The sequence below is a fragment of the Lithobates pipiens genome, unplaced genomic scaffold (assembly GCF_037356315.1).
Source record: "Lithobates pipiens isolate NorthernLeopardFrog02 unplaced genomic scaffold, aLitPip1_a1.2 Scaffold_22, whole genome shotgun sequence".
In the NCBI taxonomy this organism is placed as follows: Eukaryota; Metazoa; Chordata; class Amphibia; order Anura; family Ranidae; genus Lithobates; species Lithobates pipiens.
The window spans coordinates 165,314,500-165,331,962 of record NW_027507784.1 but is presented as its reverse complement, the minus strand read 5'-3'; the positions used below and the strand labels follow the sequence as shown (position 1 = coordinate 165,331,962).

General features: G+C 42.4%; 1 protein-coding gene across 10 annotated transcripts in view; it reads right to left on the bottom strand.

Annotated features, from left to right (window-relative positions):
* Window positions 1-17,463, bottom strand: part of RAPH1 (Ras association (RalGDS/AF-6) and pleckstrin homology domains 1) — a 257,631-nt gene that overhangs the window by 21,621 nt on the left and 218,547 nt on the right. For all 10 annotated transcript variants that reach the window (XM_077448539.1, XM_077448530.1, XM_077448532.1 and 7 more), the window contains one exon: window positions 15,730-15,873. In XM_077448539.1, coding sequence (XP_077304665.1) covers window positions 15,730-15,873 — 144 coding nt within the window. The remainder of the gene's footprint in view (window positions 1-15,729; window positions 15,874-17,463) is intronic.

Sequence of the window (17,463 nt, the reverse complement as noted above, 5' to 3'; positions counted from 1 at the left end):
CTTCTCCACAACAGTAATACGGACCTGCCTGGTGTGTTCCTTGGTCTTCATGATACTCTCTGCGCTTTCAACAGAACCCTGAGACTATCACAGAGCAGGTGCATTTATACAGAGACTTGATTACACACAAGTGGATTCTATTTATCACCATCAGTCATTTAGGACAACATTGGATCATTCAGAGATCCTCGCTGAACTTCTGGAGTGAGTTTGCTGCACTGAAAGTAAAGGGGCCGAATAATTTTGCACGCACCACTTTTCAGTTTTTTATTTGCTAAAAAGTTTAAAATATCCAATAGATTTCGTTCCACTTCACAATTGTGTCCCACTTGTTGGTGATTCTTCACAAAAAAATTTAAATTTTATATCTTTATGTTTGAAGCCTGAAATGTGGCAAAAGGTTGAAAAGTTCAAGGGGGGCGAATACTTTCGCAAGGCACTGTATGTTCTATGGGATCAAGGCCTGGAGACTGGCTAGGCCACTCCAGGACCTTAACGTGCTTCTTCTTGAGCCCCTCCTATGTTGCCTTGGCCGTGTGTTTTGGGTCCTTGGTATGCTAAAATACCCATCCACGTCCCATTTTAATGCCCTAATGCCAGTTCTTCACGGCATGCGTTACCAATTGTTTTCTTGGTGACTATGGTCCCAGCTGCCTTGAGACCATTGACAAGATCCTCCCGTGCAGTTCTGGCCCGATTCCTCACCGTTCTCGTGATCTCTGAAACTCCATGAGGTGAGATCTTGCATGGAGCCACAGACCAACGTTGATTGACAGTTATTTTGTGTTTTTTCCATATGCGAATAATTACACCAACTGTGGTCACCCTTTCACTAAGCTGCTTGGCAGTGGTCTTATAGCCCATTTCAGCCTTGTGTAGGTCTATAATCTTGTCCCTGACATCCTTGGACAGCTCTTTGGTCTTGGCTATGGTGGAGAGATTGGAGTCTGATTGATTGCTTCTGTGAACAGGTCTCTTTTATACTGGTAACAAGCTGAGATTAGGAGCACTAACTTTAAGAGCGTGCTCCTGATCACAGCTCGTTACCAGTAAAGACACCTGGGAGTCAGAAAGCTTGCTGATTGATAGGGGATCAAATACTTATTTCACTCACTAAACACAAATCAATTTATAACTTTTCTGAAATGCTTTTTCTTGATATTTTTGTTGTTATTCTGTCTCTCACTGTTAAGATAAACATACCATTAAAATGATAGACTGAGCATTTCTTTGTCGGTGGGCAAACCTACAAAATTAGTAGGGGGGATCAAATACTTTTCCCTCACTGTTCCCAGTAAAGTGAATAGCTTCAGATGATACACAGAGATAAAACAAATCCTCCTACATAAGTTTTACTTGTATATCTGCAGTCTTCCCCTTTATACACTCTTTGGAAAGTGCAGATCGTGTTTGAAATCTTTCTTACTCTTTCAACAGTGGGTAGGGAGTCTGGGCTTACACTGTGTGAGAGCTGATTGAAGGAAAGGCCTCTCAACTTAGGTAGAGGAACGAAGGAACATGCAGAGCTGTAGTCTGAATAGACAAGCTCTCCAATAATCTACTTCTATGTTCCCTCCCAAAAACAAATTTTCAGCCACTGTTATCTCATATGTCGGAGAACTTGTAAGAAGTGACTCTGCTGATAACAGAGGAACAGAGCACCAGAGAGAAACATGACTTAGAGCTTTGGAGAGAGATAAGTAAACACTACAGATATATGATGTGCTTAGGTCAAATTTCATAAGGTTTACAACCACTTTAATGCTGATGTTTAATGCATGTACCAATCAATATACCTGTAATGTTTGTCAGAACCTGTATATCCTGAAAAATGGTTCGGGTTTATCCTTGCAATTGTTATGTGACCTGTTATTCAATAAAATGTTTTGTATCACACGGGTATGTCTTTTCTTCTTATTAAAGAATTATACTTGCTTTTGTACTGTCACTTATAGAAAAAATCTCTAGTATTCAAAAGTGTGGTAAGGATTCCTTATCCTTTATTCAAGAAAGCAGCCTATGTAATATTAGGGAAGATGGTGCTAGGCAATCTTGCCTTTATAATGGTTTCTTTTGAACCTTGAACACTTTTCTCCTCTCATGAACTTCCTATTTTAGCAATGCCTTTGTGCTTCATGTTTGCCAGATTATCATGCTCTCTCCAGCTGCTCTCTCTTGTCACTCCTGCTGCTGTTCATAGCTTTGCTTCCTCTTAATACTGACCTTTGGCTTGTTACTGACAATGCATATGCTTGATCTCTACCTGCTATATCTGCTACGCGACCCTGGCTCGCTCACCTCCTGAGGACCCCGACCTGGTACTTAACACGCAGCAAAATCCATCTCCACCATTGGGAGCTCTGGTGAACACCAATTAGTAATGATAATCCTGATCAGAAGAGGGTGACTTCACACACGTGCTCCCCCCCCCCCCCCGTGTGAATGCGCTCACCTCCAACAGTGTGACCGCACACTTAAGTTTGGTCCACATAAGCAGTTGAACCACTCCTGGGCTCTAAGTGAAACTGGCTCAGCAGGATCCTACAGGAAAATCCAGAGAAGTTGTCCTCAATTTTAAAACAAGTAAGAGGCTGGATAGTGCATTATCGCTAGTTTAAAAATGTATTTAGAAAACATAACATCAGGGTACTCACACATTTTAGGTGCTTCCAGCACACCAAACTATAAAAGCATTAAGCATAGGATTCCTCTCCAAACTACTTCCAAACTTGTATGTGTCAGCAGCTTGTACAAACAAGCATGTATCCAAGCTCCTCCACTGTCCTTGGCCCCTCCCCTACATGTGCCGACACAGGGCATATCACTTAAATAAGAAATGAAAAAAAAAACCAACCCTTTAAGGCTGAGAGGCGGAAGTGACGTCAGACGTCGCTCCGGTCCTCCAAGGGCATAGAGCAGAGTAAGGGCTATCTTGCCCTCACTTGGCTTCCTGCCTGATGATTGGCCGCACCGGATGGTTTCCTGGGTTACCGACAGGTCCGGTAAGCTCAGGAAACACTAGGAAGCGGAGACCTCTTCCGTGGCCCTATAAAAGCGATCAGGCGGTGCACCCACCGCTGAGACCATCTGAAAGCTAGCCGCCTGCTGTAAATGATACCAAGTTGGCTAGCTGATACCATAATCCTGGTATTTAACGTCAAAGTAATGATGTACATTTACAATTAGGCAGTCGGCAAGAAGTTAATGAGATTGGCTGTATTTTTGGGGTCATTGTCCTGCTGCAGAATACATTTGGGGCCAATCACATGCCTCCCTGATGGTATGGCATGATGGATAAGTATCTGCCTGTATTTCTCAGCACTGAGGACACCATTGGTCCATTTGCAGAAATGCATGGAAACTCCACCACTCATTGTACCGCTCTCCAGCTCTTTGATAAACAAACTGCCTCCAGCTACAGCCACATAATTTAAATTTTTGACTCCTCAGTCCAAAGCACCTGCTGGACTTTTTTCTGCACCTCAGAGTTAATGTTCATATGCATAGTTGAGTTGCTTAGCTTTGTTTCCACATCGGAGGTATGGCTTTTTGGCCACAATCCATGAAAACTACTTCTGGCCTGTAGAAGGGTGTACCTGGGATCCACTGATTTCCACCAGTTCTGTGCTGACAGTGCTGGACATTTTCCAATGTTGAAGGGAAGCATGACGCATCTTCCATCTGCTACATTAACCACTTCAGGACCGCCGTATTGCCATTGTACGTCAGCACAATGGCACAGGCAGGCAGAATCACGTACATCTACGTGATTGCCTTCCAGCGGGTGGGGGGTCCCATCGGACCCCCTCCCGCTGGTTACGGCGGTCCGATTCGGTCCAGGAGCGCTCCGTGATGAGGGGATGGCCGTTCGTTTTCGGCCACCCCCTCTGGATCGCTCCTGGCCAATGAGAAGCTTCCTCCCCTGTGTATTGTTTACACAGGAAGGAGGAAGTGATGTCATTCTCCTCGGGGCGGTCTTTTTGACCGGACTACGAGGAGAAGAGTAAAAGTAAGTCTGCACGAACACTACACTGACATGTAGGTACACACAGGCACACAAACCCCCCCCGATCCCCCCCCCGATCGCCCCCCCTCCCCCCCAGTCACAGTGTCACTGATTGCATTGATCATTTCTTTACTGATCAATGCATTCAGTGTCAGTTGTGACAGTAAAAACTGTCAGGACAGTTAGTGTTAGGTCCAGGGTAGCCCCCTATCACCCCCCAATAAAGATTTAACCCCCTGATTGCCCCTAGAGTTAACCCTTTCACCCCCTTTTGCCAGTGTCACTAAGCGATCATTTTTCTGATCGCTGCATGTGTCGCTAGTGTCGCTAGGTAGCTAGTTATTTTTTTAGGTTCACCGCCAGGTTTTTATATCGCTAGGTACCCCGATATACTACCCAATAATGTTTTTAACCCCCTGATTGCCGCTAGTTAACCCTTTCACCCCCTTTTGCCAGTGTCACTAAGCGATCGTTTTTCTGATCGCTGCATTAGTGTCGCTACAGTCGCTAGGTAGCTAGTTATTTTTTTAGGTTCACCGCCAGGTTTTTATAGCGCTAGGTACCCCGATATACTACCCAATAATGTTTTTAACCCCCTGATTGCCGCTAGTTAACCCTTTCACCCCCTTTTGCCAGTGTCACTAAGCGATCATTTTTCTGATCGCTGCATGTGTCGCTAGGTAGCTAGTTATTTTTTTAGGTTCACCGCCAGGTTTTTATATCGCTAGGTACCCCGATATACTACCCAATAATGTTTTTAACCCCCTGATTGCCGCTAGTTAACCCTTTCACCCCCTTTTGCCAGTGTCACTAAGCGATCGTTTTTCTGATCGCTGCATTAGTGTCGCTACAGTCGCTAGGTAGCTAGTTATTTTTTTAGGTTCACCGCCAGGTTTTTATAGCGCTAGGTACCCCGATATACTACCCAATAATGGTTTTAACCCCCTGATTTCCGCTAGTTAACCCTTTCACCCCCTTTTGCCAGTGTCACTAAGCGATAATTTTTCTGAACGCTGCATCAGTGTCGCTAGTGTCGCTAGGTAGCTAGTTAACTAGGCTCCCAAAAAGTCCCCCACATGTGGTATCCCCGTACTCGGGAGAAGCAGCAGAATTTATTTTGGGGTGTAATTTGACTTCTGCCCATAGCATGTGTGAGCAATATATCATTTAGTGACAACTTTGTGCAAAAAAAAAAAAGTTTGTAATATTCCCGCAACTTTTGGCAAAATATAAAATATTCCATGGACTCAACATGCCTCTCAGTAAATAGCTTGGGGTGTCTACTTTCCAAAATGGGGTCATTTGGGGGGGTTTTGTGCTATTTTGGCATTTTATGGCCTTCGAAACTGTGATAGGTAGTGAGGAGTTAAATCAAAAATTTGCACCCTTAGAAATCCTGAAGGTGGTGATTGGTTTTCGGGGTGCCGTGCGCGACTAGACTCCCAAAAAGTCCCACACATGTGGTATCCCCGTACTCGGGAGAAGCAGCAGAATGTATTTTGGGGTGTCATTTCACATATAACCATGGCATGTGTGAGCAATATATCATTTAGTGACAACTTTTTGTAAAAAAAATTTTTTATTTTTTTTTTTGTCATTATTCAATCCCTTAGGACAAAAAAAATAAATATTCAATGGGCTCAACATACCCATCAGCAATTTCCTTGGGGTGTCTACTTTCCAAAATGGGGTCATTTGGGGGGGATTTGTACTGCCCTGCCATTTTAGCACCTCAAGAAATGAGATCGGCAGTCATAAATTAAAAGCTGTGTAAATTCCAGAAAATGTACTCTAGTTTGTAGACGCTATAACTTTTGCGCAAACCAAAAAATATACGCTTATTGACATTTTTTTTACTAAAGACATGTGGCTGAATAAATTTTGCCCTCAATGTATGACTAAAATTTAGTTTATTCGATTTTTCTTATAACAAAAAGAAGAAAATATCTTTTTTTTTCAAAATTTTCGCTCTTTTTTCATTTATATCGCAAAAAAAAAAAATCGCAGAGGCAATCAAATACCATCAAAAGAAAGCTCTATTTGTGGGAAGAAAAGGACGCAAATTTCGTTTGGGTGCAATATTGCATGACCGCGCAATTACCAGTTAAAGCAGCGCAGTGCGAAATTGCAAAAAGACCTCTGGTCCTTAAGGTGTTTATTGGTCCGGAACTGAAGTGGTTAAGTTTCCTTGGCTGACCCCTGCATCTACGGTCCTCAACATTGCCTTTTTTTTATTTGTGAATCTTCAAAAAAACAAGCTTGAACAGCATATCTTGAAACCCCCTCTGCTTTGAAATCTTTGCCTGAGAGACCCCTTGCTGATGCAAAAAAAAAATAGCTTATGTCTTCTTGTGCTCAGTCTTGCCATTTAGTATGCCTGTGATGTGAAACAGTCTTCCACAACCTCACCTTAGTAGCAGAGTTTGGCTGTTCCTTATCCAGTTTTAAGCCTCCTACACAGCCCTTTCTGTTTCAGTTAAAGACTGTGTTTCAACCTATATATAAAATTGATGATCATTGTCACCTGCCTGGTATAATTGGTTGACCAATTATATAAGGTTCAGGAGTATAATTAGTTATACACCTGAATCTAATTCTACAAAATCCCTTACTGTGCAAGTGTATAACGTGTGCAATTGTAAGAATTGATGCTGCTTTAAAGCCAAAGGGTAGGCACACCAAATATTGATTTGATTTAGATTTCTCTTCTGTTCGCTCACTTTAAATGATAAAAATTGATAAAAATTAAAATATAGATTTTTTTAAAGCATTCTTGCATTACAGCATTTCTCAACATCTGCCAAAAACTTTTGCACAATACTGTATATCTATAGGAATAGTTTCTACATCTAGCATATTTAATAGGCAGACATTAGGATCAACTAAAAGATGTGTGAAAAACAGGGATTTATTGTGTTTACAGTCCCCTGCCAATACCTATGGAATTTAGGGCAATTCCATAGCATATGTATCAAGTCTGCTGGTCCTCTGTAGCATTTGGGACCGTTCAGGGAATCTCTACTGTTCCACTGAAACAGCTTCTCTGGGGTATGCTATTTTCTATTTAATATAAATAATTGTGTAAGTCTATGGAGTTGATGTACTAAAACTGAAGAGCGCAAAATATAGTGCAGCTGTGCATGGTAACTTCAGCTTGTTCAATTAACCGCTTCAGGTCCGCCGCCCTATAGCAGTTTTACTGCTACAGTGCGGCACCTGTGCAGCAGATCACACACACATTTTATATATATATATATATATATATATATATATATATATATATATATATATATATATATATATATATATATATATATATATATATACATACATACATATATATAGATATATATATATATATATCTATATATATATATATATTTATATTATATATATATACACACACACACACACACACACACACACACACACACAAACACATGTGATCTGACACTTTCGGGTAGGGGACACACATGTGTCAGATCACTTCCACTCCGATTGTACACAGTGGACGACAATCGGCAGGGTACATGGTACACCATGTCTGTCGGCACCCACTGATCGTTAGGCAGAAGGTCAGAACTGAGCTCCGCCTAGGTATCACAGTTCTGACAGAAGGGAAGGGATGGAATTTCATCCCTTAGTAAAAGCAGAACACATAGTATCACTGATCACCGCCATTACTAGTAAAATAAAAAACATCCCACGATGATTTAACTTTTGTGCAAATCAACCAACATATGTTTACTGGGATTTTTTACCAAAAATATGTAGCAGAATGCATATTGGTCTACATCTATGAAGAAATTAGATTTTTTTTTTTTTATTTATTGGATAGGTTTTATAGCAAAAAGTGAAAAATATTTTAATTTTTTGTTAATCACACAAAAACACAGAGGTGATCAAATACCACCAAAAGTATGCTTCGTTTGTGGGGAAAAAAGAGACAAGTTTATTTGGGTACAGTGCTCCATAACAGAGCAATTGTCTGTTAAATTGATGCAGTGCCGTATTGCCATAAAATGGCCTGGTCATGAAGGGGAGGGGGGTAAATCTTCCGGAGGTCAAGTGGTAAAGCTTTGACAATAAAACCTGAAAGCTAAATTTGTTTCTATGCAGAGCTACACCCAATTTTGCACTCCCCAATTTTAGTAAATAAACCACTATGTATATGAGAGAGGGAGATCAATTTGAGTGTAGATAATGCTCTCTCCCATAACTATTCTGACATAGGACCCAAATCTTTTCCCAGCTTTCTTTAGCCAGTACCCTGGTTCTTTCTTGTGTTTTACCAAGTAAATTCTCATATAAGCACTGTCTCTGATTTGCACTGTGATAGCATCCTTACTATCGATAAACTCTTATTTTACACTGTGATGGTATTGTTCCTATTAAATGATGTTAACATTTTGTGGGTGCGTGCTTGCACTTGAATTGCATGCCTCAATTGTATATATTGAAAAAACCCATGCTGTGGAAAATTAAACTCTTCACAAAGTGTTTGGAACAGTTTGAAAGTATTACCTTCATATAGTTGCCAAATATATTGAACTTCTTCAGCACACCACAATTCAAATTCTTTGAACTTTAGCTCTCCAGATGTTGAAATATGTCATATGCATGTGTACTGTGGAAAATCCTCATAACCCATTTGCTTATAGTTTGGCATATTTTGTCAAGCAGTAAATAGGTGGGATAATATATAAATTTTATCATAATACCAGTTTTTAAATGAGCAAAGATGGGATAGTTTGAAAACTGTTTTAATAGCAGGGCCTATGCTTAACTATGTTGTGCCCTAGGCAAGACTAACACTTTTGTGGTGGGTGTTAGTCTCTCCTAGGGCCGCAAAGGTGACAGGATCAGAGAGCGAACTCACCAGCCAAGTTAAGAGTCCTGCCTCCCCAGCTGTGCCCGCCTCCTCTGCCTTTCCAGCTGTGCCCGCCTCCTCCGGCTTGTGTTTCCCGGCCAGGCTAACGGGGAAGTCAGTAGGCCGTGGCTGCGCCCCCTAGGCGGCTGCCTAGTTTACCTAGTGGAAGCACCAGCCCTGGTTAATAGTATACCTTGTATCAGGTGTTTCAAATTGTCTTTAGCCCAACCCACCAGCTCCCGAAGTTGTGATGCTATGCTATGTATTTCTATGATAAAAAAAAAAAAGCATGTCTTATTGCGTAGCCGTCTTCCTCCATTACGTTCCCCGGTGCCTCTTATATAGGCATGGGGCGTGGCCATCCAATGACGTCACTCGGAGAGCCTTCCCCTTGTGACGTTACGTGTCACAAGGGGCGGGCTCTCCAGGCGACGAAATTGGTACTTCCTAGTAAATGGCTGTGCAGGGGTCCGTGTCAGCACAAGTCTAATTTTTGAAGCAGAGAAGGCGGAGCTCCTAGAACAGCTATAAAACTGACAATGCTGTGCTCTCATGCCTAGTCTGGTCAGTTTTTAATAGGGAAGAAGAGAAACTGACAGGAACACAAGGTATTTCACACAAAGGAAGCAATACAAAGATAAAAGGACACTTTTTTTATACAAGTACATGGTACTGAAGGAACATAGGGATATGAAATTTTGGGGTAACATTATTTAAGGCCAATTTATGGCCAAAACCTCATTGCAGGAAGGCCAGAATGTGAGGTACAGGGTCATCTCTGAGAGTAAAGTGCTGTGTTCACACCAGAAAAAAAAGATTTTCAAATGCGATAATATATCTTCTTAGAAGAGGCTTTTCTTGCTTTTAGCAGGGTAGGAATCACAGACCCAGAAACCTCTCTATTCTATAACATCTGGGTTTCAACAGCAATGTTGCCAGAGACTGAGAAGAAAAAGGGAATAGAGGGCATTAACATAACAGATCTGGCCTGATGGGGGAGCTCGGGGGTCATCTACTAAAGTCTGATCATGTCTGTGTACTAGGTTACTCTTGGCCAATTTAGTGCTATTATGCCCCGTACACACAATCGGACTATCCGGCGGACCAGAATCCGCCCATGTGTGGGCTCCGGGGGACTTTTTCTTCCCAAAAGTCTGGCGGACTTAGAAAGAAGTTTTGACTCAAATCTGCCCATCTGTGTGCTAGTCCGCCGGACCTTTGAAATGAACGGACTTGCCCACACACGGAGAAAAGTCCGTTTATTTTGACCGTGGCTCCAGGTAGATGTCGCCGTCTCCATTGTGGCCCCCTCCACCCCAAAGCACCTTGTCCCCATGTTGATGAGGACAAGGGCCTCTTCCCGACAACCCTGGAAGATAGCGAGTTCCTTGCTTGGCTGGACAGGGCAAAATATAGTAACAACGCTTGTTGATCTCTTAAAAAAACAAAAAGTAAAAAAAAAACTAGCAGACTATGAGATGACCTTGAGAAACGTGAAGTGCTACCTTATCAGAAAAGCATTGCAAAATAAATTAAAATCTCATCATATAGGACATCTTCTGGGGCACAAGTCATGCCAGCAATATTTCTTGGCTCATGAGATATACGGACTATATACTCTATTTTTATAAAGCCATACGTTTCCGGTAAACTTTTTGCTGGTGAAGCAGGTTACTGAAAATCCATTGAGAGTCGGATTCACTGGAGTATTATTTTTTGGATTTCTTCCTATTAAGGGGCATTTCTAATTTACTGAGGGGTTGTTTATATCTGCACTTCTACTTTGGGTTTGGATATTTTAACAAACGTGTGCTGTTCCATTTAGTGTTTTAATTTTTAATTTTATTTTTACATGTTTTTCTGATAAGGTAGCAATGCGCATGTTGTATACGATTGGCTGGACAGGAGCATTGGCAAGAAGAGCCTGCTTTTCCAGGTCAACAAGATATGTTGTTGGAGAGCTCTTGACTAGAATTGGGCAAATGGCACGGCTTCATAGGGGACTAGAACTTCCAAGGAAAATCTCAATATTGGGCTGTCTTTTGGATCTCAGTTCTTGAGCATAGGCTATTAAAGAAATCACTTTCTTTTCTGGTAAAAAGACTTTTCTTTTGGATGTGACTTGGAACAAACATGTATTTCAGGTGCAGAGAAAGTTGGAGAGCAGACTTGTTGAGACTCGGAGCATCTGAATTGCCTTATGGACATTTTCTGATAGCTTTCCAGATAGCATATGACTTGAATGCACTGAGTTGTGAGCGGAGCAAGCACAGGCACCATTACCTTTGTCAACACTCTGGGAGCAGACAATAGGCTAAAGAGCACTCTAACAGACTGGAAGTTATTGTCTGCTACTGCAAAGTGCAGGATGTCCACGGATGCCATGTTTTCCCTTTGTCTCAGAGAGGCTATTACTGACCTTGGGCATTCCATGCAAAACTTTTGGAATCTGAAGGAATTTGTTGAGGGATTTTAAATCCAGAATAGGACCCCTGTTGGATTTTGCTTCTGTAAACATGTTTGAGCAAAATCCTTTAAACTTGTGTTGTGACAGTACCAGCAGAACAAGAGGGGGTTTTACGATATTTTGCAAATCTGCCACTGGACAGTTTTTTGTTGATTTGAAAATCAGGTGAGGTGGTGGCGTTTTGAACTTCATTTTTTACCTTTTGCACACCATCGATTGAATCTACAGGTCTAAGATGTCTGTAACTCAGAGCGAGGCAAACTGCAGCAGACTCCCCCCTACTCTCAGAAGTGAGGGCACCCCTTCACTGTAAAGAGGCCTTTATGGCTTGGTGGCCTTGGTCAAGCCTTGCACCTAAAGGAAGGGCTGGACTTAGGTTTTTAAGTTGAAGCCTGGTTAGAGCCGACAGATGCTCTGAATTTTGGGATCTTCCGCTGTGGAAGTAAATCTTCCCACCTATGACCTTTTTGATGAACTGGTCAAGTGCTTTACTGAACAGACATCTTCCTTGGAAATGCATATGTGTGAGCTGCCTTTTTCAGGCAGCTTTAACTATCCAAGCAATTAGCCATTCCATTCTCTACATGTGAAGATTAAAGCCATTCTGAATATTTGTCTCATGACAGGTTTTAGGGCATCTACCCAGCACAGCAGGCTCATAATGGTTGTTCATTGTCCTAGTCCAGATAGCTGGTTGCAGGGCTGGGCCTTATAAGATTAAAGAGCACTTTAAGGAGCGTCAAACTTTCTAGATGCAGAATCCTTGAAAGAAGGAACATCTTTATTAGGAACAGTGAGATATTTATTTAGGACAGAGTGGGCAGGATCAACTACAGGAATAACCCGCTTCTTTGTGAACCTTTTTCAACTTGATAGAATTTAGTAAAGATTTTGGGGAGTGACTCAGTCATCACAGACTGTACATTCAGTTTTTTCGTGAATAAGGAATGTTTTGAAGGGTTTTGTTTGCCTCTTTGTATCCAAAGGGGCATGTTAAAACAGAGGAGAGAGTAAGCTTGCAAATATATTAAGTCTTTTGTGAACAGAGGCAACAAGCTTTTCAACATTGGCAAGCATGCTGCATGAAGGTCCTCATACAAGTGTCAATCTGGGGAAGAAAAAAAATGCAGCTTCCTCCAATACTGCCTCAACATCCTCCATTTCCTTCTGTGTCTGTGTACTCTAGGACTAGCATATCAGGACTAGCATATCAAGCCTACTGCAGAGCAAATGTGCACCTGTAATTTTACATTGATTCCCTTTCACCTAGTCTTAGCCATAGCTACAAGTTCGGGGTATTCCCCTGGGGTGTACTCATGGAATAGGGTGTAGAGTATAGGGTAAAGTGTGTCTGTAAGGAGTATGCTAGCAGGTGTACACTGTCTTGTAATGAATCCTCATGGTGAAAGGGTGGGTGGAAGTACCTTAGATGGGTTCTAGGTGAAAGTGGCATTAAAAAGAATGCAACCAATGGTGTGAAGTAATACCTGGTCATTCAGTAGTAAATGCGGTTGTATACCCTTTTTTTTACATTTATACCTACAGGTAAGACTTTCCTGTAGGTAAAATGAATATTCCCTAAAACCTACACGGTTTAGGAGATATTTATCCTGCATGCATCCACTGACTGCAGAGGCGCATGCGCATTAAAGGTCCGGCGTATGTCCGGGATACCGTGCCGGAACTGAGGATACATGTGCGGGAGTGACGTCATTGCAGCTTCGGCCGGTCACAGTGCCAGAGCCGCAAACCTGGAAGAAATGCCATGGGGAAAATGTCTGCTACCTCAGCGTTGACCGGGATGCGATGTGGGGGCTTCGTTCTAATGCAAGTTTCTCATAATGAGCTAGTACGTGGTTAACACTAACTCATTATGCCTTTGCCTTACAGGTTTTTTTTTTCCGTTTGTGGGTATAAATCCGCTTTAAATTTTAGTGCCAAAGTTCATTCTGTAGGAATACATTCCAAAACACAGCCCTGTTTTTTTTTGTTTTTGTTTACAGTAGTGGTCAAAGACACAGGGAAAGTTTGGGCTTCACCTATCACTTTGGGCATACTCTCCAAAGGGGTCTTCAGGGACTGGATTCCATAACCATAGACCATGGCCCTGGACAGCAGATCGGGGGGGGGGGGCGCCTACAGGGCTTGTCCCCTAAAGTTTTGCAAGTGTCCAATCACCTGAAAGTACAACATTACATTTATATACGACATACCTGCAAGATTTTTTTTACTCGCAAGCATTTCGTGTATAAATAGTACTTACCCTGGCAGTGGATGTTTTGAAGAATTTATTTGCATGCATATCACATTGGCTAAAATCTTCTAAGTGTACTTGGTATTCCAGTGATATCACTTTCCTGGCACTTCACATGCTGAGCAGAACCAACACTTCCTAACACGCACAAAGATAAAAGATATAGATATGAGGGAGGGAACAGCACAGGCTGCCACCCAACGATATTCTGGAGGTTCTGCTCAGTCTGGGAATGGAAACATTTTATTGAGCTCAAATTAAAGTGAATCTGTCACAAGTAAGGCGAGATCAGCGGCCGACTTAGACACTACAACTATAATTTTTTCGTAAATGTTCCCTTGACAACGTTAACCATTCACTGAACAACTTGCTGCCACTTTAAAAGGGGGGAACCAATCACTGATTGCTAACTTTATGATTTTTGTCTAGCTGACACTCTAGGTGGAGTGTATAGACAGAGAAGAGAAAGAAGGTATGCCCCCCTCCTCTGTGTTATTCGGCCAAGTTGCTGCAGTTGAGCTCCTAAAGCAGTAAAGTAAAATCGAATTACTAGACATGCTCTTAACCCCTTCATGCTGCTTCCCTGCAGCTATTTATTTGGCTTTAATACCAGGACCCATGATATGTATATGAGCCCCTCGGGCTGCTAGGAAGTGTAGCCCTGTACCTGCTGCTGTGAGTGCTGGCTGGGAAGGAGCCCATCCTAGCTCCAGACAATAACAGATAAGAGCTGAGGGTCCCGAAAGCCGCACATCAGAACAAGACCTGCTGTGTATAGACAAGTGGCAGTCATTTAATTTCCATTATCTATTTTAATCTCTGTACTGTTTGTAGAGTGTCTTTTTTGTGTCTTACTATTAAACCATACTATTAAAGCTTTTGGGTCTTTTAAATGAGGTTGTTAGAGTATACTTTAACCACTTCCCGCCCGCCGTATGCAGAATGACATCCGAGAAGTGGTTCTGTTATCCTGATTGGGTGTCATTTGATAATCAGCACAGACCCCCTCAAATTTAACAATCACATGCCAATCAGTGCCCAGAGGTACCCCAAAAATAAAGTGTGCCAGTGCCCACCACAGTGCCAATCACTGCCCAGCAGTAACACCCATCAGTACATATCAGTACCTAATCATCATTGCTGCCCATCAGTGCCGCCTGTCAGTGCCCATCAGTGCCGCCTGTCAGTGCTGCCTCATTAGTGCCCGTCAGCGAAGGGGAAAACAACATTTTACGAAACTAAAAAAAAAATTTTTTTTCAAAAATATTGGTCTTTTTTATTTTTTTAGCAAAAAATAAAAACCGCAGAGGTGATCAAATACCACCAAAAGAAAGCTCTATTTGTGGGAAGAAATTATAAAAATTTAGTTTGGGTACAGTGTTGCATGACCGTGCAATTGTCATTCAAAGTGTGACAGCGCGAAAGCTTTAAATTGCCCTGGGCAGGAGGGAGAGTAAGTGCCTGGTATTGAAGTGGTTAACTACACCACCACATATTTATGCACTTTACTTCATTCACACACAGACTAAACTGGAGACTGGCCAGTCAAGATTTTTTTCACAAATTCGATTTCCTACAGTTTCTTTGCCCATAGATCTTCCTAGAGATATAATCTCCATGACCATCCAGTATGCTACTTCACATACCTGACACTTCATTACCCACTTAGTGGTGGCCGTTGATGCAAATAAACCACCCCCTCCAACCTGAGACTCCATCCCCATGATTAAGCTCCAGTTGGTGGAGTGAAATGTGTTGGGGACATGGCCTGGCAGGGGTCCAGGTCCAGGCTGAGAATGCCACTTGTCAATACACAGCAGGTCTTGTTCTGATGTGCGGCTCCTGGGACTTAAGCTCTTTAAATACCAGGAGGCAGAGTGGTTTCTTAATTACCTGAACACTATGATTGGCTTTCAGAGTGGTCCCATGATCAGAAGCTGAGACTAAGAGCTCTATGTGTAGTAGCGATGGCTGGGCATTAAGGCCCACTTTTCCTACTACATGTATATTGCATGGACAGGAAGAGGTTAACACAACATATAATTTGACTCGAAGTGGCAAAGGTTTTCTTAGAACTGTGCAAAAGAAAGTTTGTTTCAATCTTGTGAGCATACTGCAAAACACTACATTACCTTCGCTTTTCCTTTAGGTACATAGTAGATACCAGATGCTCTGAGTAGGAAATAGCGCTTTTTCCAGGATTTCTTTCCATCATCCTTTAACCAAAGGACCCCTTCAATTTCTGGAACAGATACTGAACTACCACAGAAGCATTCCTGGAGACACAAGACATAAAAGTTAAATAAATCCAGCTGTTTTGCATTTCTCACAGTAACATATAACCATAACCAAAGTACTTTAATCTTCATGCTATTATACGTCTATGCAGAAATGGAGCACCTTAGGATCTGCATCAACTTACACCATGTGTTCACCATGTGCTGCAATGCAGCTGTTTAAGGAGAAGAAGCCTCTATGTACACATCAAAAATAATCCATATTCCTATTCTTGTGTTTTTATGTACCTTCCCATGAGAAGGAAAAATGAAAAACCCACACACAGAGAGCTATATTATTATTTACTATTTAAAAGTGTAGCGGTCTTGTATATTCTCACAGTCCATATCCTCACAAAGGTCAGTCCAGTACACGGATTCTAGTGCTTTCAGGCAAAAATTCCACTGCTCACAGTTCTGACAGCTAAACCTTTTCAGTTCATGTGTATTTACAATAGAATACATTTCTACTGTATATCTTAGGGCATAGGTTTTTACCTTAAAAGAGAAGTATGGCTTTTAAAAACAAATAAACATCATACTCACCTTAATGACTGCAGCACCGAGCCCAGCTGCACCCCGCCGCCTCCAAGACGAGAACTGAATGATCAAACACAGCTGATCGCTCGGGTCTCAGTCTTTAGCCTGCAGAGAGCCAGAGACTGTCATCAGCTCTCTGCTTTGTCTTTCCAGCACTCACTGGAGCGCTGGACTATGGAGGTGTGATTGGAAAGGCTGGCTCAGCCTCTCAGCGACATGCTGAGAGGCTGAGCCAGCTGTTGGTCCAGCCATCTGGGCAGATCCAACTGGACCGACCGGCTCTGTGACATCAAACCTGATGGTAAAGATATGGTCTCACATTGACCTGGAGTAATTGTGGCACATGCATTACCTAGCTGACCTCAATGTACTTTGACGGGCAATAGTGTTATAGCTTGTCCAAAAGGAGTACACAAACCTTTGTAGGAGCAGAAAAGGGTAATGCTATCTGTGACCAAGTCACAGCAACCAGAGTAACGACCAGAGAATCATGGAGGATAGTGCATAGGTGAGATGGCAGGAATGCAATGTGGTCCTGTGCAGCACAGTGAGCCACTGGGTGGGGACACAGAGCTTCAAGCATGACAAATCCTCTTCTCATCACTGGAATGTTGCAGCCTGAACCCAGTCATGCAACCAAAAGTGTTACAGCTGGATCCTTGAAAAACAAGAAATTAAGCATCACAGGTTCCTTTTAAACAAAGGCAAAGCTCCAAATTATGACAGCTGAGGGTCTTGAAAGGCCCTGCAGTTCCCACATTCAGGGCAAGATTCAGGGAGCATATCGCTTCCACTGGACTTTGTTGCTCTGGTGGGCACACTCCCTACACAGTCTCTGCAGAAGGGTTCCACTGAACAGGTGCCATAGGCTCTGTACCTCTAAAGTGCTCTGTGGTTTGCTCACCTGCTGCACACAAGTACCCAAGCGAGTGCATTCAGCAGAGCTCAGTGCCCAAGAACACATTAAAGGGGCAGTCCTGCTTCTTCCTCTACAGCTTTTCTGAGCACAGATTTCCTGGCAAAACCGATTGTCAGCTCATAAGAAGCGCT